We start from the raw sequence: 24416 nt of genomic DNA on the forward strand, positions 1-24416 counted from the left end.
GGGGGTAGTAGTAGAGCAGTATTGGGGGTAGTAGTAGAGCAGTATTAGGGGTAGTAGTAGAGTAGTATTGGGAGTAGTAGTAGTAGAGCAGTATTGGGGGTAGTAGTAGAGCAGTATTGGGGTAGTAGTAGAGCAGTATTAGGAGTAGTATTGGGGGTAGTAGTAGGGCAGTATGGGGGTAGTAGTAGAGCAGTATTGGGGGTAGTAGTAGAGCAGTATTAGGAGTAGTAGTAGGGCAGTATTGGGAGTAGTAGTAGAGCAGTATTAGGAGTAGTATTGGGGTAGTAGTAGGGCAGTATTTGTGGTAGTAGTAGAGCAGTATTGGGAGTAGTATTGGGGGTAGTAGTAGGGCAGTATTGGGGGTAGTAGTAGAGCAGTATTAGGAGTAGTATTGATGGTGGTAGTAGTAGGGCACTATTGGGGGTAGTAGTAGAGCAGTATTAGGAGTAGTATTGATGGTGGTAGTAGTAGGGCACTATTGGGGGTAGTAGTAGGGCAGTATTAGGAGTAGTATTGAGGGTAGTAGTAGAGCAGTATTAGGAGTAGTATTGAGGGTAGTAGTAGGGCAGTATTAGGAGTAGTATTGGGGGTAATAGTAGGGCACTATTGGGGGTAGTAGTAGGGCAGTATTAGGAGTAGTATTGGGGGTAATAGTAGGGCACTATTGGGGGTAGTAGTAGGGCAGTATTAGGAGTAGTATTGGGGGTAGTAGTAGGGCACTACTGGGGGTAGTAGTAGGGCAGTATTAGGAGTAGTATTGGGGTAGTAGTAAGGCACTATTGGGGGTAGTAGTAGAGCAGTATTAGGAGTAGTATTGATGGTGGTAGTAGTAGGGCACTATTGGGGGTAGTAGTAGAGCAGTATTAGGAGTAGTATTGGGGGTAATAGTAGAGCAGAGGAGAGATATGGGGGTACTTTATCATACAGGATACTGTGTGATTCAGCACCCACCTCCATCATGTACTGCTCAGGGCCTGGTGGCCATAGATACAGAGGGAGGAGGGCCCTGAACAGTATATGGTGGAAGGGGGGACTGCATCATACAAGATCCCCTGCCCCCTTCCTGTATACTGTTCGCTAGGCTAGTATATGGGGAGGGGGTTACTGTTTTATAAAGACACCCGAGGCTCCGCCCACCCGCGGCCGTAAGCACCGCCCCCTGGCCGCAAGTCCCGCCCCCAGTCTCCGTGACCCTCTAACCCCCCCCCCCCCCCTCTATTTCTTTACCTGGGCTTGCCGCTCCTCCTCTTCTGTAGGGCACAGGCAGCTCTGCAGGAGGGGCGCTCCGTCCTCACAGCTCAGCTCCTTCGTTCATTAGTGGAGCAGGGGAGCTGCTTGTGCTGCTCTGCTTCCTGCTCCACTAATGAAGGAAGGAGCTAGGGGGCCCCAGGGGGATGGGGGCCCTGGGCAAGTGCCTACTTTGCCCCCCCCTAACGCCGGCCCTGCACTGCGGAATGGTGCCGGATAACCCGTCGCACATTCCGCAGTTCGCACCTGCAGGTGGACTGATGTGGGCGCTCGCGTCTCTGCCCGTGTCATAGACTCTATTCCGACGGGGTCACAAAACGGCCGGTGTCAGTGAAGACCATCCTGGATGAATTTAATTTATGGTGATATATGATGCATGCGCACCCGTGTGCGCCCGCATCCCAATTCACTATAGCAGACAATGAGAAGTGCAGCCGGAGCTGCACTTTCCATTGTGTAACCTGTCACTTCTGTGTGGCCACTATACAATGATTAGCGGCTGCACAATACTGACATGTCAGTTTTTCCTGCGGCCACTAGGGATCTCGGCCGGAGCGTATACTATGGGGGAGATTTATGAAAGGGTGTAAATATACACCTGGTGTAAAATGCCGACAGCAACCAATTACAGCTCAGCTTTCAGCTCTGGTAGGATATAAGAGGAGCTGTGATTGGTTGCTGTGGGCAGTTTACACCAGGTGTATATTTACACCCTTTCATAAATCTTCCCCTATGTGTATACACTCTGCCGGGATGACTGCATTGCAATGTAAATTTTTTATTAATCACAGCCGTGATCGGCAAATCGGCAACAACGGCCGTGATTAATAGAAAAATTTACTTGTGTGAACGTAGCCTAAGGCCCCGTTCCCACTCAGAAAAACTAGCGGAATTCCGTGGCAATGCCGTTAGCCTCCCGCTCATAATGGGAGTCTATGGGAGGCGCGCGCTCATGCTCTATCCGCGCTGAAGAATGAACATGTTCATTCTTCAGCGTGGGGAGAGCAGGAGCGCGCGCCTCCCATAGACTCCCATTATGAGCGGGAGGCTAACGGCATTGCCACGGAATTCCGCTAGTTTTGCTCAGTGGGAACGGGGCCTAAGGGTATGTTCACACTGTGAAATAGGCAAGGAATCAAAGAGGATAATTTTCTGCTTGAAATTTCCTCTTCTTCAGCTCTGGTGGAATACATGCAGAATTCAAGCAGAATCCGAGCAGAATGCGAGCAGAGAGCAGAAATACAAAGCCTCAATGACTTCTATGATATTTCTATGGAGGAAGCCGCGCAAAGAATTGACATGTCAATTTGGGCAGAAAGCGGATTCGCGGGACATTGCTCTGTACATATTTTACAGGCAGAATTTCAAGCGGAATACGTGTAAAATTAAGCACAGATTCTGCTTGAAATTCCTTGTCTATTGCTCAGTGTGAACATACCCTAAATACAGAGTTCCCTATTACGGTATATGACAAAGCTATTCTAGCTGAAGTGACACCATGGTGACACTACACAGAATACGACACTGAATTAGGTCACACCCACCTGCGCAGCCCCGGGGCGATGTTTATTGCTGGTAGATTGTGGAGGGTGTCCTCAGGTCACTGCAGATCGCCTATGTGTTTAGTAAACTTTACTTCAGTTTTATCTAAACACCAACACTTAAGAGAAAAAATGACCAAGTCAGATCCTCCGGTCAGAGCCAAGGGACTGGTAGCCGTACTTGTCCTCTCTCCTGGATTGACCTCAAACTACCAATAGGAGGCGCTAAATGCACATTTTATATTGTATATTCATATTGCTTAAATACACCTCAATGGCAGATGAATAAAGTTGTATCCTACCAGTTTCTCCTGGGGGTGGCTGCAGGCAGCCCGAATGTTATTTAAAGGGGTTATCCAGCGCTACAAAAACGTGGCTACTTTTCCCGATCTCTTGTCTCCAGATTGGGTGAAGTTTGGAACTGAGTTCTATTGAAGTAAATGGAGCTTAATTGCAAACCGCACCTAAGCTGGAGACAAGAGAGGGGGAAAAGCGGCCATGTTTTTGTAGCGCTGTATAACCCCTTTAAGGCAGTGTACATGAAGCACCATGTAGGCACTATGTGAGAAGCAGCCAGACATGGCTACATGACCCCAGAAGGTGATACACCAATGGTGAAGAACAACATGAGAACTGATCAAGCGCTCACATTTCTGCTATCACATATAATGAATGAGATCAGATAGGAGAGGGGGAAACACAACACCTGTACATCCTAAATAATGTATACCGCCCTCTACTATGTGAGCGACTGACACCGGCAACCCTATGATCCTAAAGCTTACCATTATACACAAAGAAAACACCATACTGTTTGACTAGTCTTACACATAGGGGGCAGAATTAAAATAGTTATATAATTGCATATAGGGAACAGTATTATAGTATATTCTTGTATATAGGAGCAGTATTAGGCTGGGTTCACACTACGTATATTTGAGGCTGTATTTTTGAGGCTGTATAGCAACCAAAACCAGGAGTGGATTGAAAACACAGAAAGGATCTGTTCACATAATGTTGTGATTGAGTGGATGGCCGTCATTTAATGGCAAATATTTGCTGTTATTTTAAAACAAAGGCTGTTATATTGAAATAATGGCAGTTATTTACCGTTATATGGCGGCCATCCACTCAATTTCAACACTGTGGGAACAGAGGCTTTCTGTGTTTTCAATCCACTCCTGGTTTTGGTTGCTATGAGGACCTGACTTGCGGACCAAATACTGCCTGAAATGTACGTAGTGTGAACATAGCCTTATAGTATATTCTTGTATATAGGGGGCAGTATTATAGTAGGTATATTCTTGTATACAGGAGCAGTATTATAGTAGTTATATTCTTGTATATAGGAGCAGTATTATAGTAGTTATATTCCTGTTTTGTCTCTGCACCGCCGCTCAGTGGTATAGATACAGCTAGTGTGTTTTGGACTCCAGCCCCGGTGTTCTCCTGTAATAGGTGTACCTTGCAGTTAGTGCCGGTCAGAACTCTCACTACGTTTGCTTTATTATAGTAGTTATATTCTTGTATATAGGAGCAGTATTATAGTAGTTATATTCTTGTATATAGGGGCAGTATTATAGTAGTTATATTCCTGTATATAGGAGCAGTATTATAGCAGTTATATTCTTGTATATAGGAGCAGTATTATAGTAGTTATATTCCTGTATATAGGAGGCAGTATTATAGTAGTTATATTCTTGTATATAGGAGCAGTATTATAGTAGGTATATTCTTGTATACAGGAGCAGTATTATAGTAGTTATATTCTTGTATATAGGAGCAGTATTATAGTAGTTATATTCTTGTATATAGGAGCAGTATTATAGTAGTTATATTCCTGTATATAGGAGCAGTATTATAGTAGTTATATTCTTGTATATAGGAGCAGTATTATAGTAGTTATATTCTTGTATATAGGGGCAGTATTATAGTAGTTATATTCTTCTATATAGGAGAAGTATTATAGTAGTTATATTCCTGTATATAGGGGGCAGTATTATAGTACTTATATTCTTGTATATAGGAGCAGTATTATAGTAGTTATATTTAAGGGAAGAGAAAGAGTGCTGCACCTCACACCTATGGCTGATACTAGTACCTCTTGGCTGCATAAAAAACATCAGAATTCTGTATGTGAATTGATCAAGCCACACTGCCCCATGTACCGCGTGCAGGTATCTGATACACATGGGTCCCTACACTAAGTCCACACTGTGCCAGTCAGCGACCACCACCCCCACAGGCGTGCACAGTCAGGGAAGGGAGGCCAAGGAACGGCCCCGCAACCCCCATGCCACAGGACCAGACCCAAAAATGCCACACCAAAACCCAGCCAGCACCACCAGCGGAGGAAGCTGCCCCCAAACAGCCCAAGTCTGGATAAGGTATTGCACTCACCATAGCTATCAAAGATGGAATGGGACAGACAGGAGGGATTATGTGTAATCTGATTTTATTGGAAACACCATGCAAAAATAACAGATACAGATCAAATAACGTGCAGTAAATTGCGACCTGCAAGTCGCTTGGCATCCGGTTTTCTAATATAATAAAAGAACATAAGTATAGAAGGCTAACAATTATAGCAAAATGCCAGACAGGAGGGATTAAAACCATGAGCACTCAGGTGTCTCCTGCTAATTGGGGTCATGTGGGTCTCACCAGGAGGAGTGCAAAACACGGAGAAAAGAGAGAAACAAAATACAGTTAAAGGAAGAGAAAGAGTGCTGCACTTCACACCTATGGCTGATACTAGTACGCCTCGGCTGCATAAAAAAACATCAGAATTCTGTATGTGAATTGATCAAGCCACACTGCCCCATGTACCGCGTGCAGGTATCTGATACACATGGGTCCCTACACTAAGTCCACACTGTGCCAGTCAGCGACCACCACCCCCGCAGGCGTGCACAGTCAGGGTGGCATGGGGGTTGCAGGGCCATGGCCTCCCTTCCCTGACTGTGCACGCCTGCGGGGGTGGTGGTCGCTGACTGGCACAGTGTGGACTTAGTGTAGGGACCCATGTGTATCAGATACCTGCACGCGGTACATGGGGCAGTGTGGCTTGATCAATTCACATACAGAATTCTGATGTTTTTTTATGCAGCCGAGGGGTACTAGTATCAGCCATAGGTGTGAAGTGCAGCACTCTTTCTCTTCCCTGAACCATTATAGTAATTATATTCTTGTATATAGGAGCGGTATTATAGTAGTTATATTCTTGTATATAGGAGCAGTATTATAGTAGTTATATTCTTGTATATAGGGGCAGTATTATAGTAGTTATATTCCTGTATATAGGAGTAGTATTATAGTAGTTATATGCTTGTATATAGGAGCAGTATTATAGTAGTTATATTCTTGTATATAGGAGCAGTATTATAGTAGTTATATTCTTGTATATAGGAGCAGTATTATAGTAGTTATATTCTTGTATATAGGAGGCAGCATTATAGTAGTTATATTCTTGTATATAGGGGGCAGTATTATAGTAGTTATATTCCTGTATATAGGAGGCAGTATTATAGTAGTTATATTCCTGTATATAGGAGCAGTATTATAGTAGTTATATTCTTGTATATAGGAGCAGTATTATAGTAGTTATATTCCTGTATATAGGAGCAGTATTATAGTAGCTATATTCTTGTATATAGGAGCAGTATTATAGTAGTTATATTCCTGTATATAGGAGCAGTATTATAGTAGTTATATTCTTGTATATAGGGGACAGTATTTTAGTAGCTATAGTCTTGTATATTTTTAATGCTTTACTATTATATACTTTATATAGAAAAGAATATGTGTGTCATACAATATTACAATGAACATTATACACGTCTATTGCGCTCCCTTGTAGATGTAGAACTACAATTCTCAGCAAGCTTCTCCTACACAGCAGAACCCATAGTTGAACACCAGCTGGAGCTCTAGCTACCTTTCAGCTTCCGGGTGTCTAACAAAGGGTTAAGTCATGGCATCACGTGCTGTGAGTGACAGCTGGCTGAAACCAATAGGCTTTGTTCCTCTAGTTGACGGACATGGCATTGCTAAGCAATCACAGCCCGGGAGTCTGCCCTTTCTATATGGACCCGCCTTCTGGCTTCTCCGCCCTTTCTTGCTGATGACGTAGCCGTGTTACGGCCAATCATGGCGTCGCAATTATTGACAGGCATACTCACGGACCAATAGGGAATGCCGGGTGGCGGCCGTTGGGCTGAGTGGATGGTAGAGGAAGCCGAGCGGTAACGGAGAGAGCTGTCCGAGACCGTGAGCAACCATGGGGAACCGGGGGATGGAGGAGCTCATTCCCCTCGTCAACAAGCTCCAGGACGCGTTTAGTTCCATAGGCCAGTCCTGTAACCTCGACTTACCGCAGATAGCAGTGGTGGGAGGACAGAGCGCCGGCAAGAGTTCCGTGCTGGAGAACTTCGTAGGCCGGTAAGTGGCTCCGGTCCGGGCAGCGCTGTCACCGCGGCGGCGGCTGCTGCTGCTGAAGTGCCCTGTGGGGCTTTTGTATTCAGGGAAGGAGTTTACGCAGTTTGCGTGGTTTTTGCTGCAGGCTGTTCAATGAGTGACGTCACCGGGCTGCGCTCTGTCTACTGTCAGGGGCAACGCAGGAGTTGTGTTACCCCAGAGACGTCTCCAGGGAGATGAGTGTGAACGGGGCTCTAAGCTGCGCTGTGGTGGGAGAGGTGGGAGATGTACATACATCTGTGTGTGTATGGTGATAGTGCCAGCCACCTGCCATGTGTGTGTCCCATCACATTGCCTTATACCTGTCACTTCCAGTCTTCTCCAACTGCTGGAGAACTACAACCCCCAGCAGCCTGACTGTCAGGGAATTCTGGGAGTTATTGTTTCCCAACAGCTGGAAGGTGACAGGTTGTAGATTTGTACGGGGCGGGAGCCGGCCACATCTATAATTATATCTCCATCCTGTCTGTACATATGGCGGCACACCTGCCCCGCACTATATATATCTGTGTGTATATATATATATACATCACTAGAGCAAGCCCCGGCGGTATACGCTGTATGTGCTGGGGATCACTAGAATAGTAATCTATGTCTATGGGATCAATATCTTCTAATCTGATACCATGTGTAATCTCCAGTATATACCTATACTATATATATATATATATATATATATATATATATATATATATATATACCCCCTCTATACATCTCTCATCTCCTGTATATACTACCTGTCCTCTCCATACATCTCCTGTATATACTACCTGTCCTCTCCATACATCTCCTGTATATACTACCCGTCCCCTCCATACATTTCCTGTATATACCACCCGTCCTCTCCATACATCTCCTGTATATACCACCCGTCCCCCCCATACATCTCCTGTATATACTACCCGTCCCCTCCATACATTTCCTGTATATACCACCCGTCCTCTCCATACATCTCCTGTATATACCACCCGTCCCCTCCATACATTTCCTGTATATACCACCCGTCCTCTCCATACATCTCCTGTATATACTACCCGTCCCCTCCATACATTTCCTGTATATACCACCCGTCCCCTCCATACATTTCCTGTATATACCACCCGTCCCCTCCATACATTTCCTGTTTATACCACCCGTCCCCTCCATACATTTCCTGTATATACTACCCGTCCCCTCCATACATGTCCTGTATATACTACCCGTCCCCTCCATACATTTCCTGTATATACTACCCGTCCCCTCCATACATGTCCTGTATATACTACCCGTCCCCTCCATACATTTCCTGTATATACTACCCGTCCCCTCCATACATGTCCTGTATATACTACCCGTCCCCTCCATACATGTCCTGTATATACCACCCGTCCCCTCCATACATTTCCTGTATATACCACCCGTCCCCTCCATACATTTCCTGTATATACCACCCGTCCCCTCCATACATTTCCTGTTTATACCACCCGTCCCCTCCATACATTTCCTGTATATACCACCCGTCCCCTCCATACATTTCCTGTATATACCACCCGTCCCCTCCATACATTTCCTGTATATACCACCCGTCCCCTCCATACATTTCCTGTATATACCACCCGTCCCCCCCATACATCTCCTGTATATACTACCCGTCCCCTGCATACATAATTTACTATATGGGGCACTATCGAGGGGGACTGACTACTATATGGGGCACAAATACAGGATTACCTACTGCAAGGGGGAAATAATGAGGTAACTACTGTGTTGGGGCAGTATTAGGGAGTAATACTATTAGGGGAGCTCATACTGCATAGGCTACAGAACGGGGCATTTTTACCATGTGGGGGGCAAGTTCTCTAGACAGTCAGGGCCCATGGTACAGTTAATCCGCGGCTGGCTTCCACGTCACATGACAGGGCCGGTAGCACCATAAATATGAAGATTGGGACGCGACAATGTCCATTTTTTCATTAGTTCAGCCCACTGTCTACTGTTTGAGTATGACACCTCTGATGTAGCACATGATCTCGGTCTCCGCTGGGCTCATCTATCAGGCATGTATGTGGGCTCGGTTGTGCCACGCTCCCATAGACATGGCCATTACACACAATATCCTATGAGTCACCAGTATACAGCGCTGACCCCCAGGGTCACAATCCTTTCTCTGTATGTGGTGACTACCATAACAATGGCGGGTTATTGAGTCACTGTACAATCCCTCCTCACTTTTACACAGGGAGATGTAGACCATGAAGTGACAGTAAGAAAAAACCAAAACAATAAACTCTGATGCCAAGTAGAGCAAGAAGTGTGTAAGAAATGGTGAGAGTGCGGGAATAGGTAGAGAGGTGAGCGGAGGAGAAAACCTGGGAATGGGGAGCGTATGCAAGACCCCAGAGTACAGTCCCCTAACCTGTGTCTGCCCTGGTCTTACATAACTACAACTCCCATCATGCACTGATAGCTGTCTCCATTCTTTGGCCCTCCAGCTGTTACATAACTACAACTCCCAACATTCACTGATAGCTGTCTCCATTCTTCGGCCCTCCAGCTGTTACATAACTACAACTCCCAACATTCACTGATAGCTGTCTCCATTCTTCGGCCCTCCAGCTGTTACACAATTACAACTCCCATCATGCACTGATAGCTGTCTCCATTCTTCGGCCCTCCAGCTGTTACATAACCACAACTCCCATTATGCACTGATAGCGGTTTCCATTCTTTGGCCCTCAAGCTACTACATAACCACAACTCCCATCATGCATTAATAGCGGTTTCCATTCTTTGGCCCTCAAGCTACTACATAACCACAACTCCCATCATGCACTAATAGCGGTTTCCATTCTTTAGCCCTCCAGCTGTTACATAACCACAACTCCCATCATGCACTGATAGCTGTCTCCATTCTTCGGCCCTCCAGCTGTTACACAATTACAACTCCCAACATTCACTGATAGCTGTCTCCATTCTTCAGCCCTCCAGCTGTTACATAACCACAACTCCCATCATGCATTAATAGCGGTTTCCATTCTTTGGCCCTCAAGCTACTACATAACCACAACTCCCATCATGCACTAATAGCGGTTTCCATTCTTTGGCCCTCCAGCTGTTACATAACCACAACTCCCATCATGCCTGCACTGCTATTGCCTTGGTTTTGGTTGCCCAGGTCTGATGGAAGTTGTAGTTTTACAATATTTGCAGGGCGCAGGTTTGGAAGTATTACTGCGTGCGGGACCCTGGCCTGCACCCTAATATATAGAGGGGTGGTCTATACATCGTGGGCTGTCTCTGGTTATGTAACCGCTGTGGTGCTGCTGACATAGATGACACTCTGCTGGTCTCACTTCTCTCTGGTCTATGAATGGTTCCAAGTGACCCCGCTGAGGTTACACCAGGTCACTGTATACATAGAGGCTGGTTACATGTTCGGCCCAGGGAGGTGTCAGTCTTCACTGCAGCTCTGACATTCTCTTCCTGTATGGTACTGTATGTAGGAGCCCTGTACCATGAATGGAGGAGGAGAGACTTCAGTGTCCTGGTATAGTCTCCCTATGTGTGGTGTCCGGTGAGAACACCCTGTGGTCTTATATGATAACCTAGGATCTGTTCACACACGGAAGATTTACTGCAAAATAGCTTCATGCCTTCACAGAGGAGTCCCCCTATTACATTACTTATCCTGTATTATACTCCAGAGCTGCACTCACTATTCTGCAGGTGGGGTCACTGTGTACATACATTATATTACTTATCCTGAGTTACATCCTGTATTATACTCCAGAGCTGCGCTCACTATTCTGCAGGTGGGGTCACTGTGTACATATATTACATTACTGATCCTGAGTTACATCCTGTGTTATACTCCAGAGCTGCGCTCACTATTCTGCTGGTGGAGTCACTGTGTACATACATTACATTACTGATCCTGTATTATACTCCAGAGCTGCGCTCACTATTCTGCTGGTGGGGTCACAGTGTACATACATTACATTACTGATCCTGAGTTATATCCTGTATTATACTCCAGAGCTGCACTCACTATTCTGCTGGTGGGGTCACTGTGTACATACATTACTGATCCTGTATTATACACCAGAGCTGCACTCACTATTCTGCTGGTGGGGTCACTGTGTTACATACATTACATTACTGATCCTGAGTTACATCCTATATTATACTCCAGAGCTGCACTCACTATTCTGCTGGTGGAGTCACTGTGTACATACATTACTGATCCTGTATTATACACCAGAGCTGCACTCACTATTCTGCTGGTGGGGTCACTGTGTTACATACATTACATTACTGATCCTGAGTTACATCCTATATTATACTCCAGAGCTGCACTCACTATTCTGCTGGTGGAGTCACTGTGTTACATACATTACATTACTTATCCTGTATTATACTCCAGAGCTGCACTCACTATTCTGGGTCCTGTAAGGACATATACCTAGGGGTATAGTCTCCATCTCTGCGACTAATGTCTCACTTGGTAACAGAGGTGCAGAGAAGAGTCCCATAACCATTAACCCTCCGCTCTCTGCAGTGCGGTGTCCTTGCAGGTTGTGTCTTTGCCGTGAGGTCGGGGTGACTTCCTGCTCGTATCTCTGGTCAGGAACGTGGCGGACGCTCTGCTTGTTTTCACTTCTCAGCCCTGATAACACTGTCAGAGAACAGGGGGGTGCAATCGGTGGTGGATGTAAAAATATATCTCTACCTATAGCAGTAGCGTGTACAAACAGCGCTCATCCCCCGGGGCGGACAATGGAGCTGCAGGGAATGTGACCCCAAACCATTGATTGTCACCCGGCCCTGTATCCCTGCACTGGTCAGGATGCTGTATTTATAGTATGTAACCCCCTCATCAGGTGGTTGTAGTATTTATAGTGTCTGTGCAGTGTTCCTAGTACTGCTGGTGGTCTCATCTCCTTACCTGCCATATATTCTTGTATATAGGGGCAGTATTATAGTAGTTATATTACTGTATATAGGGGGCAGTATTATAGTAGCTATATTCTTGTATATAGGGGGGCAGTATTATAGTATTTATATTCTTGTATATAGGAGGCAGTATTATAGTAGTTATATTCTTGTATATAGGGGGCAGTATTATAGTAGTTATATTCTTGTATATAGGGGGTCAGTATTATAGTAGGTATATTCCTGTATATAGGAGTAGTATTATAGTGGTTATATTCTTGTATATAGGGGGCAGTATTATAGTGGTTATATTCTTGTATATAGGGGGCAGTATTATAGTAGTTATATTACTGTATATAGGGGGCAGTATATTGTTTCTCTCTTTTCTACGTGTTTTGCACTCCTCCTGGTGAGACCCACATGACACTAATTAGCAGGAGACACCTGAGTGCACATGGTTTTAATCCCTCCTGTTTTTTCCCATTCTGTTTGCTGCAGCTATTGTGAGTGTAATACCTTATCCAGACTCGTGCTGTTTGGGGGCGACATTCTCCGCCGGCGGTGCTGGCCGGGTTCTGGTGTGGTGTTTTTGGGTCTGGTCCTGTGGCATGGGGGTCGCAGGGCCGTCCCATTGCCCCCGTTCCCTGACTGTGCACGCCTGCGGGGTTGGTAGCCACTGACTGGCACGGTGTGGACTTAGTGTAGGGACCCATGTGTATCAGATACCGGCACGAGGTACATGGGGCAGTATGGCTTGATCAATTCATACACAAAATTCTGATGTGTTTTTTATTTAGCCTAGCGGCACTAGTATCAGCCATAGGTGTGAGGTGCAGCACTCTGTTTCTTCCCTGAACTGCATTATAGTAGGTATATTCTTGTATATAGAGAGTAGTATTATAGTAGTTATATTCTTGTATATAGGAGCAGTATTATAGTAGTTATATTCTTGTATATAGGAGCAGTATTATAGTAGTTATATTCTTGTATATAGGAGCAGTATTATAGTAGTTATATTCTTGTATATAGGAGGCAGCATTATAGTAGTTATATTCCTGTATATAGGAGCAGTATTATAGTAGTTATATTCTTGTATATAGGGGGCAGTATTATAGTAGTTATATTCTTGTATATAGGAGCAGTATTATAGTAGTTATATTCCTGTATGTAGGAGCAGTATTATAGTAGTTATATTCTTGTATATAGAAGCAGTATTATAGCAGTTATATTCTTGTATATAGGGGGCAGTATTATAGTAGTTATATTCTTGTATATAGGGGGCAGTATTATAGTAGTTATATTCCTGTATATAGGAGCAGTATTATAGTAGTTATATTGTATATAGGGGGTAGTATTATAGTAGTTATATTGTATATAGGGGGTAGTATTATAGTAGTTATATTCTTGTATATAGGAGCAGTATTATAGTAGTTATATTCTTGTATATAGGAGCAATATTATAGTAGTTATATTCTTGTATATAGGGGGCAGTATTATAGTAGTTATATTGGTTATATATTATAGTGTATAGTGTATGGTTATAGTATTATAGTGATATAGTGGTTATATTGTCTTTGTTGTGTAGTCATTGCAGTATCTGGCAGTAGATGTAGCAGCAGTCTGTGCTGGGGATGAGGAGACCTCTGGACTTCATACTTGGAGATGACTCGGAGATATCTGAACATTAGTCATCTTACAGGAGAAGTGAAGGCGTCTGTAGGGTTCCTGCTCCTATAGGGGAAGTTCACGTCCCAGTCCTAAAAGTATCATGAGGGCCTATATAGTGCATTGATAGGCTGCAGGCTGTCCCCACATGTTGGGAGCTGTAGTAGATCCCAGTGAGGCCCCATAGCTCTTGCTGTGTGTATACCATGTAATGTGGCTGCCGGGCTCATGATCGGTTGCAAACGTTTTATGGTGTTTGCTGCAACGTCCGATAAGCAGAATATACACAGGTCACACCCTGCCCAGAATAGCCTACATCATAGGTGATAGCTGCCATAGCCAGCGTGTGGAGGATTCCCAGCAGGAAGACTGATGATGAGGGGGAAATCCATGTCACGCTGAATCACCAAGCAGTGATACGGGAAGGCCTGTCTGCAGTGCATGCCCCTTTAAGAGAATCATACCGCTATTGGTTATGTAGGTGACAGTGGATGGAGCCGGCATTCCTGGGAATATAATACATGACATAGACACAGGATTCATCAACAGCATCATGTTTACTATTTCCAGCCATAATTTGCTGGATTTTTATCCCTTGTGAAGGAGCAGCTGTAAGGCATGCCTGCAGCTGTTGCAAAACTATAACTCCCATCATGCCCTGACAGCCATCCCTGGAGCCTGTGGTTATTCAGCTGTCACTTAACTACAGATTCTCTTGTGTCCTTACAGCCCTCTCCCAGTCGGTGAATCTCCACCTGTTGGAAAACTACAACTCCCAGCATGCCCTGACCAGGTCTGTGGAGTCGTAGTTGGAACTAGTTTTGGCTGGAGTCGGAAAAAATGTTCTGACTCCAGCTTTAAAAAAAAAAAAATCTTAGAACAATTTAAAATTGAGTTTTGATATGAATTTTAGACGTTTTGCTCATCAGTCTATATTATGAGCAAAGCAACAGTCTAGTAGGACACTGGCCCTATTACATAAGGGTGGTCAGGGAATATATCAGTAATAGGACACTGGCCCTATTACATAAGGGTGGTCGGGGAATATATCAGTAATAGGACAATGGCCTTATTACATAAGGGGGGTCAGGGAATATATCAGTAATAGGACACTGGCCTTATTACATAAGGGGGTCGGGGAATATATCAGTAATAGGACACTGGCCTTATTACATAAGGGTGGTCGGGGAATATATCAGTAATAGGACAATGGCCTTATTACATAAGGGGGGTCAGGGAATATATCAGTAATAGGACACTGGCCCTATTACATAAGGGTGGTCGGGGGAATATAACAGTAATAGAACACTGGCCCTATTACATAAGGGGGGGTCAGGGAATATATCAGTAATAGGACACTGGCCCTATTACATAAGGGTGGTCGGGGAATATATCAGTAATAGGACACTGGCCCTATTACATAAGGGTGGTCGGAGAATATATCAGTAATAGGACACTGGCCCTATTACATAAGGGTGGTCGGGGGAATATATCAGTAATAGGACACTGGCCCTATTACATAAGGGTGGTCGGGGAAAAGTTGTCGGTCACTATTTGGCAGTTTGTTTCTGAGCTGGAAGAGTCCATTGTGTGGGGGGATCTGTGCTGTTCTCTTCCTGGATGACTGTATATGAGCAGCAGTGTAATATAGAGATATCCTGTGTATTATAGAGGAGGAGAAGACATAAGTAGTGTAACAGTAACCTCAGTCCTCAATGTGGTGTTTTTGTGTGTGTGCGCTATGGCTGCAGCTGTGTGTGTGCTATGGCTGCAGGTGTGTGTGTGTGTGCGTGCGTGCGTGCGTGCGTGCTATGGCTGCAGCTGTGTGTGCGTGCGTGCTATGGCTGCAGCTGTATGTGCGTGCGTGCTATGGCTGCAGCTGTATGTGCGTGCGTGCTATGGCTGCAGCTGTATGTGCGTGCGTGCTATGGCTGCAGCTGTTTGTGCGTGCGTGCTATGGCTGCAGCTGTATGTGCGTGCGTGCTATGGCTGCAGCTGTATGTGCGTGCGTGCTATGGCTGCAGCTGTATGTGCGTGCATGCTATGGCTGCAGCTGTATGTGCGTGCGTGCTATGGCTGCAGCTGTATGTGCGTGCGTGCTATGGCTGCAGCTGTATGTGCGTGCGTGCTATGGCTGCAGCTGTATGTGCGTGCGTGCGTGCTATGGCTGCAGCTGTATGTGCGTGCGTGCGTGCTATGGCTGCAGCTGTATGTGCGTGCGTGCTATGGCTGCAGCTGTGTGTGCGTGCTATGGCTGCAGCTGTGTGTGTGTGCTATGGCTGCAGCTGTGTGTGCGTGCTATGGCTGCAGCTGTATGTGCGTGCGTGCTATGGCTGCAGCTGTATGTGCGTGCGTGCTATGGCTGCAGCTGTATGTGCGTGCGTGCTATGGCTGCAGCTGTATGTGCGTGCTATGGCTGCAGCTGTATGTGCGTGCTATGGCTGCAGCTGTATGTGCGTGCGTGCTATGGCTGCAGCTGTATGTGCGTGCGTGCTATGGCTGCAGCTGTATGTGCGTGCTATGGCTGCAGCTGTATGTGCGTGCGTGCTATGGCTGCAGCTGTATGTGCGTGCGTGCTATGGCTGCAGCTGTATGTGCGTGCGTGCTATGGCTGCAGCTGTATGTGCGTGCTATGGCTGCAGCTGTATGTGCGTGCGTGCTATGGCTGCAGCTGTGTGTGCGTGCGTGCTATGGCTGCAGCTGTGTGTGCGTGCGTGCTATGGCTGCAGCTGTGTGTGCGTGCGTGCTATGGCTGCAGCTGTGTGTGCGTGCGTGCTATGGCTGCAGCTGTGTGTGCGTGCGTGCTATGGCTGCAGCTGTGTGTGCGTGCGTGCTATGGCTGCAGCTGTGTGTGCGTGCGTGCTATGGCTGCAGCTGTGTGTGCGTGCGTGCTATGGCTGCAGCTGTGTGTGCGTGCGTGCTATGGCTGCAGCTGTGTGTGCGTGCGTGCTATGGCTGCAGCTGTGTGTGCGTGCGTGCTATGGCTGCAGCTGTGTGTGCGTGCGTGCTATGGCTGCAGCTGTGTGTGCGTGCGTGCTATGGCTGCAGCTGTGTGTGCGTGCGTGCTATGGCTGCAGCTGTGTGTGCGTGCGTGCTATGGCTGCAGCTGTGTGTGCGTGCGTGCTATGGCTGCAGCTGTATATGTGCGTGCTGTGGCTGCAGCTGTATATGTGCGTGCTGTGGCTGCAGCTGTATATGTGCGTGCTATGGCTGCAGCTGTATGTGTGTGCTATGGCTGCAGCTGTATATGTGCGTGCGTGCTGTGGCTGCAGCTGTATGTGTGCGTGCGTGCTATGGCTGCAGCTGTATGTGCATGCGTGCTATGGCTGCAGCAGGCTGTGTGTGTGTGTGTGTGTGTGTGTGTGTGTGTGCGTGCGTGTGCGTGTGTGCGCGCGCGCTATGGCGTACCCTCACACCCACAGTGACCGTGACCCCTCTATATCACGGTCACATGTGTGACTTCTCTATATCACTATGTGTGACCCCCTTTGTATCACTACGGCTGATCTCTATATTACAGGTACCTGGCATTGTTAGCAGTGTTTCTGTGATTATGGTGAATATTTAGTTAGAAACATAGAAGACTGTCAGCAGGAAAAGACCACCTGCTCCATCTAGTCTAGTTCTGAGTTGTTCAGGACATGGAGGCTGGAGACTGGCTGCATCCACTGCACACACAGGAGAATCTGCTTTATATACAGTATTCCTTTATTCCCTCAGAAGTCGCCCCAGGATCATGTAGGACATTAGGGAGAAGCTGCTGAGCCAGTGTGATAAATAACTCCCCTGGTATATGACCGGCCATTTATGAAGGAGCAGGAGTCGATCCTGATAAAATTAGGCGTCTGAGTTTGAACTGCGGCTTACGGACTCCAGAGCCCTGGCCGTGACAGCCATCCCCCAACCTGTGGCTCTTCAGCTTTTGCAAAACTACAACTCCCAGACTGCCTTGTACTTGCACATGTTAGAGATCCCTTCCCTACAGTGACCATTAACACACTCTTCTATCTATAAAGTGATCTGAAGCTTTCTTCATCCTGATCCTCCTGGTTCATGTATGTTCAGTAGAAAGGCCTGAGACTCCTGGGTATGCTCACACAGTACACGTCTGAAGTGGTTTATGCCCTGCGCAAAGCCTTGCATGGTTGTGTTCGCCCTTTGCTCTTAAAGTGACAGCAGCGATGTGCCGGAGCCCGCAGGCAGCCACTCTGCACTTTGGAGTCGTCCTCCATAAGGAATCTCCTTATCTGAGACATCTGGGCCGTCTCATGTCCGGCCATGCTGGGGACGTGCAGCACAAAGGCCGTGACATCAGGCGGGTCTGTCCTAGCACAGACACATGTCCCCCTGCGGAAAGCTTCCCCGCAGAGCTTCACTTAGCAGAGCCGGACAGCGTGTCAACACCGGTGTCCTGAGCGAGCGTTTCCTTCCTCTGCCACCACACGTTATCATTTCTGCATTGTACACAGATCAGACCGGCTGAATTTCTTCTCTTTTTTTTCTTTTTAGTATTCTTGTCCTCAGTTTGGTGGTGGGTTTTACAGATTACTTCTATTAAAGTAAATGGAGCTGAGCTGTAATGCCACACACAACCTGAGGACAGGTGTTGAGCTGTTTTCGTAAGAAAGTGACTGTGCTTTTTCGAATCCTGGATAAGCCCCTTTGTACAAAGAACAGATTTCACCCTGGTCAACTTGTAATACATCATTTCACCCCTAGTGGCCACGGCAGGGGCTCTCTTTTCTGAGATGACCCATGCACATTAAAGGAGAAGTCCGGTGAAAATTTTTATTAAAGTATTGTATTGCCCCCCAAAAGTTATACAAATCACCAACATACACTTATTACGGGAAATGCTTATAAACTGCTTTTTTTCCTGCACTTACTACTGCACCAAGGCTTCACTTCCTGGATAACATGGTGATGTCACTTCCTGGATAACATGGTGATGTCACTTCCTGGATAACATGGTGATGTCACTTCCTGGATAACATGGTGATGTCACTTCCTGGATAACATGGTGATGTCACTTCCTGGATAACATGGTCATGTCACTTCCTGGATAACATGGTCATGTCACTTCCTGGATAACATGGTCATGTCACTTCCTGGATAACATGGTCATGTCACTTCCTGGATACCATGGTCATGTCACTTCCTGGATACCATGGTCATGTCACTTCCTGGATACCATGGTCATGTCACTTCCTGGATACCATGGTCATGTCACTTCCTGGATACCATGGTCATGTCACGCCACAACTCCAAGAGCTGTGTGGGCTGTGGCCATGTTAAGCCTTGATGCAGTAGTAAGTGCAGGGAAAAAGCACTTTATAAGCATTTCCCGTAGTAAGTATAAATTGGGGATTTGTATAACTTGGGGGGCAATACAATACTTTAAAAGAGAAGTCAGGTGAAAATTTTTCTTAAAGTTGTAATCCAGCGCTACAAAAACATGACCACTTTCTTCCAAAAACAGCACCGCTCTTGTCACCAGTTCAGGTGGAGTTTGCAGTTAAAGCGACTCAGTACCCACAATCTGTACCCCCTAAACCACTTGTACCTTCGGATAGCTGCTTTTAATCCAAGATCTGTCCTGGGGTCCGTTTGGCTGGTGATGCAGTTATTGTCATAAAAAATTAATTTTAAAATTGCAGCCCTGTGTCCTACGGGCGTATCTGTGCCCTAATTTTGCCCCACCCCTCCGTCCCTCCTCCCCATCCTCTTCATCATTAGGAATGCCACTGGAACATTTACTTATTTTTGAACATTGCACAGGTGCCTTAACGATCCAGCCCATGTGCTGTGGTAACACAGGTGGGAAATAGGAGGCAATCTGCCTGGAGCATTCCTAATGATGAGGAGGGTAGGGAGGAGGGACGGAGGGGTGGTGCAAAGTTAGGGCACAGATACTCCCGTAGGACACAGGCTGCAATTTTAAAAGTAATTTTTTGACAATAACTGCATCACCTGCCGAACGGACCGCAGGACAGATCTTGGATTAAAAGCAGCTATCCGAAGGTACAAGTGGTTTGGGGGGTCAGATTGTGGGTACAGAGTCGCTTTACGCTCAATTTACTTTAATGGAGACGAGTTACAAAACCTGCACCCAAACTGGAGACAAGAGTGGTGCTGTCTCTGGAAAAAAAAGTGGTCCTGTTCTTGTAGCGCTGGATAACCCCTTGAAGGGTTTCTCTAGAATGTATTAATTCTTGGCCTTTTCTCAATATCTGATCATTTTGGGCCCATCTGCCGCCAACCCCAGCTGATCAGCTGATTGACGGATTTTACCAGCCATAGCCCAGATGTCATATTCAGAACTGCAAAGCTTTGGTTGTCACTACATAGTGGGAATTGTAGTTTTACAACAGCTGGAGGGCTATGAGTTTGACTCCACTGTGCTACAGCGTCGATAGGACAAGCTGCAATACCAGGTGCTGCCACTATGCAGTGTATGGAGCTGTTCCTGGTAGGAAGTGGCCACTTTAATCAGTTGATTGCGAGGCGTTCCAATATAAACTAACTATTCACATGATAGGGACAGGTAGGGGATTGTGGGGGGCCTTTTGTTAATGCAGGTGTTTTATGTTCAAGTATATTTACTCTTACACTCCAGACATGTGTCATACGATACCCGTATTGCCGCGCAGGTCAGAATAAGTGATTGGGGAATTGGTGTTTCATCTGTGTGCCAGTGAGCTTCCTGTAAGCAGGTGGAGGCAGAGGCTATATAACAGGCTGGAAGCTCCATCCATGGCTTTGTTCCCCATGTAAAGTGCTGAGCTCTGTGGACAGCGCTGTGCGGCTCATTCACAGCGGGATGACACAATGCCTTCCCTATGTGTCTGTGTGTCGGCTTCCTGTTGGTCGGCTGCCCGGGTGAACAATGGCCGTCGTGCACGGATTCTCAGAGGCCTGACGCAGCACATGCCTCACTATCCCGGCCGCCCGGCCTCTCTGCTAGCCTCGCTTCTCACAATCACTGCACTTCTGTTTCCTTCCTCTCCACCGACCAGCAGCTATAATAAATATATATATATATATATATATATATATATATATATATGTGTGACCTAGAAATGATCACCGCTTACAGGGTATTGCGGAGAGGGGGGGTCAGATTTCCTATATATAACATGTATATACTCTGCTTTTATCTTCACATTCCTCTGCAGCTCAATCCCAATGTACAGGCCTCACGGATCAATGCATCAGTATGTGACTTAAAGGGGAAAATCCACCCTGTATTGCCTAGTGTGGGGGTCGAAGTTGAGAAATATTAACTGAGGACTCTCTTGTGTCACGCTCCACCCTCTTTGACTCTATACCAGGCAGAACTTACTGCATCTGTTGTACCCAATTTTACATCTAGTACAAATCTACATAAAAAACTTATACTTCAGAGCTGAAATCGCAATTCTGACAACCAGGAGGGCGGCGTGGGGTGGCCACTTGGCCCAGTAGACAATTTTTTTTTTTTTTTTTTAAAGTCTGATATCTTTCATCTTGACCCCACCCAGTGCTTTAGAGGAGCTCTGACAACATGCTTTCTCACCAATTCCAATAACAACCAGCAGAATTTTGATTGCAGCTCTGGATTTCTAGAACTGTTCTATATCAGACACTGGTTAATTTGAAAATAATCTTTCAAATCAGCTGTCTCTCCAAAATCTCCAGTCTTCCAGCACTTATCAGCTGCTGTATGTTCTACAGGAAGTGATTTATACTTTCCAGTTTGGAGAGCAGGGGAGGTTTTCTATGGGGTTTTGCTACTGCTCTGGACAGAGGTAGCATCAGAGAGCACTGAGTCAGACTGTAAAGAAAATACCACTTCCTGCAGGACATACAGCAGCGGATGAGTACTGAAAGACTGGAGTTTTTTTTAATGCAAGCAAGAAAGAAAAACAATTGCTGGAGTACCCCTTTAAGGTGACCATAGATGGTGGCTGACCAGTGTGTGTATAGGGTGTGACTACTATCCCCATTAGATGATGTCTGGGGACATGTCGGAGTCTTGTTTAGTCTTCCTCAGGGCCGGTTATGTTGTGGCTCCGGCGTGTTCACACGATGACATACATGTGAAATGTTTGTAAAGCTCGGCCCACCATCAATCTCCTGTATGTGCTGAGGGCTGACATGGGGGGGAGTAGGTGTCATGTATGTTCACTGCCGTGAAGAGTCAATAAACAGGGTATTAGTCACTTCCCATAAAGTGCCGGGCCGTGATTTCTCCTGCTGGTGGAAAAATCTCATCTCCATGGGGGGGAGGGGGACTCACGCCCCTGTGTGTACACTGATGGTAAGAGGCCATAGAGGAGACTGATGGGACTAGTGACACAGAAAGTGCCGCACCACAGTGATCACATTAAAGCCGCAAGATCAGTGATGTCTTAAAGGGCCAGCAGCATTGTAAAGACGGATGTGTGCGCTGTCAATGTATTCATGTATATCATGTTGGGGTCTCGCATGACACAGATCTGACTCTCTCCTCTTTCTCTATCTCCCTACAGAGACTTCCTGCCCCGCGGATCCGGCATCGTCACCCGACGCCCTCTCATTCTCCAGCTCATATTTTCTAAAACAGGTCGGTGCTCCTCTTATACTGCGATGATATCCAGTGACTGCCGGAAACCCAGCTCCCCGTGTCATGCAGGGCTCCAGGAAGCTGAGATACCAGGAGCTGTTTGTTTGGATACTGTAAGGAAAGAAGCAGCTCCGGTGACCACTGTCACTGGTCGCACAGGGTGGCTCAGGCCCGGTTCACACTGCGTTTAGGTGCCAGGAAGGTTCCCAGCACATGTTAAATGTAAATAAACCATGGGACCCAAGAGGTGGGATAGGAAGTGTATACAGTGGCTCATTGCAAAGAAAAAAAAAAAAAAAAAATTATATATATCAGATTCCCCTTTCATTTCTCACAGACTCTTTGGAAAATGAGAGGTGGAATCTGATTGGTTGCTAGGGGCAACTGAGCCAGTTTCACTTTACCCAGTTTCAATCTTCCCCTTCATAACCCTATTACACATACTGTCCACTTACTTTTGGACATATATATATATCCAAAAGTAAGTGGACAGTATGTGTAATAGGGTTATGAAGGGGAAGATTTATTAAACATGGTGTAAAGTGAAACTGGCTCAGTTGCTCCTAGCAACCAATCAGATTTCACCTTTCATTTTCCAAAGAGTCTGTGAGAAATGAAAGGTGGAATCTGATTGGTTGCTAGGGGCAACTGGCCCAGTTTCACTTTACACCATATTTGATAAATCATACTGACCACCCTGTATACAGTGTCGGACTGGGGTACCTTGGGCCCACCAGGGAGTATTTTATTCTAGGGGCCCACCGTACATACACCAGATATACCCAGCACCAAACCTTTCACATTACTATAGCCACTTTGCACAGACACTCTATGACAGGGATGGGGAACCTTCGGCCTTCCAGCTGTTGCAAAACTACAATTCCCATCATGCCTGGACAGCCAAAGGCTGTCCAGGCATGATGGGAGTTGTTGTTTTGCAACAGCTGGAAGGCCGAAGGTTCCCCATTCCTGTTCTAGTGTATAGGAGCTGTCCAGGCATGATGGGAGTTGTAGTTCTGCAATGGTTTATGTATGCCAGTGTGTGACCATACACGTCTGACATGCATCTCCAATGTATAGTATCAGCTCTGTGTGATCCTGCCCCAACAAACAGCTCCTCATATCCCAGCTGCTTAGTCTCATATGATGTGACAAAATGGTTTAAATGTTTGGTATGAGATTAAAATCCTGGTGTGGTTTTCCTCCCTCTCCCCCTGGCAGCTAGCAATCAGCTCCATATATATCTCAGCTTCTTCTCCTGGCAGACAACAAACAGCTCCACATATCTCAGTTTCCTGAACCCTTGGGACAGGATCTTTCCTCTAGGATGAGAATTTGAGATGACTGTAAATATTTACTATAATATCAAGGATTCCCAGGCATGGTATTTCTCCTCCTCCTCCTGGCAGCCAGCAGACAGCTCCTCATATCTCAGCGTCCTGATTCCATGTCACATGTTTACTGGTTCGCTCCCATAGGGTCAGAATTTGACATGTGTGACTACTTGCTGTGAATTCCAGGATCTTGCACTGGGCCCTGTCTGTGGTCGTCCTCTTCCTCCTGGCAGCTGGCAAACAGCTCCTCCTATCTCAGCATCTTGAATTGTGTGTCACCAGTTGAGTCCTGTTGGATTAGACTATGAGATGATGTGTAACTACTTGCTATGAGATCCGGGATCTATCGCTGGCCCCCAGCTGTGGTCCTCCTCCTCCTGGCAGCCTGACATCTTGAGCTGTCACTTGGCAGTAACTATGATGTATGTGGGGTATCTCGTGTTGCTCAGGATGGGATCATACTTATCTCCCCGGGTTCCCCTTTGCGATGAGCCACGGCCGGCTGCTGCTGCAGGTGTCACACACGTGGATGGCGGCCAGCGCTCTAATCTCTCTCTTGTTGTTTCCTTTCTCTGGAGACACACGGCAGGGATTAACTTCAGGCAGTCCCATGGATAGTCCCTGCAGCTAAGCAGCTGTCATTAGAAGGCTGAGACC

General features: G+C 46.3%; 1 protein-coding gene across 3 annotated transcripts in view; it reads left to right on the forward strand.

Annotated features, from left to right (window-relative positions):
* Nucleotides 1-6968: 6968 nt before the first annotated feature.
* Nucleotides 6969-24416, forward strand: part of DNM2 (dynamin 2) — a 54031-nt gene continuing 36583 nt past the window's right edge. For 2 of the 3 annotated variants that reach the window (XM_069946707.1, XM_069946713.1), the window contains exons 1-2: nucleotides 6969-7229; nucleotides 22352-22425. In XM_069946707.1, the coding sequence (XP_069802808.1) occupies nucleotides 7069-7229; nucleotides 22352-22425 (235 nt within the window). In that variant the 5' untranslated portion in view covers nucleotides 6969-7068. The remainder of the gene's footprint in view (nucleotides 7230-22351; nucleotides 22426-24416) is intronic. The other variant, XM_069946721.1, reaches the window with a different exon arrangement.

This window comes from Dendropsophus ebraccatus, chromosome 1 (genome assembly GCF_027789765.1).
Source record: "Dendropsophus ebraccatus isolate aDenEbr1 chromosome 1, aDenEbr1.pat, whole genome shotgun sequence".
Lineage (NCBI taxonomy): Eukaryota > Metazoa > Chordata > Amphibia > Anura > Hylidae > Dendropsophus > Dendropsophus ebraccatus.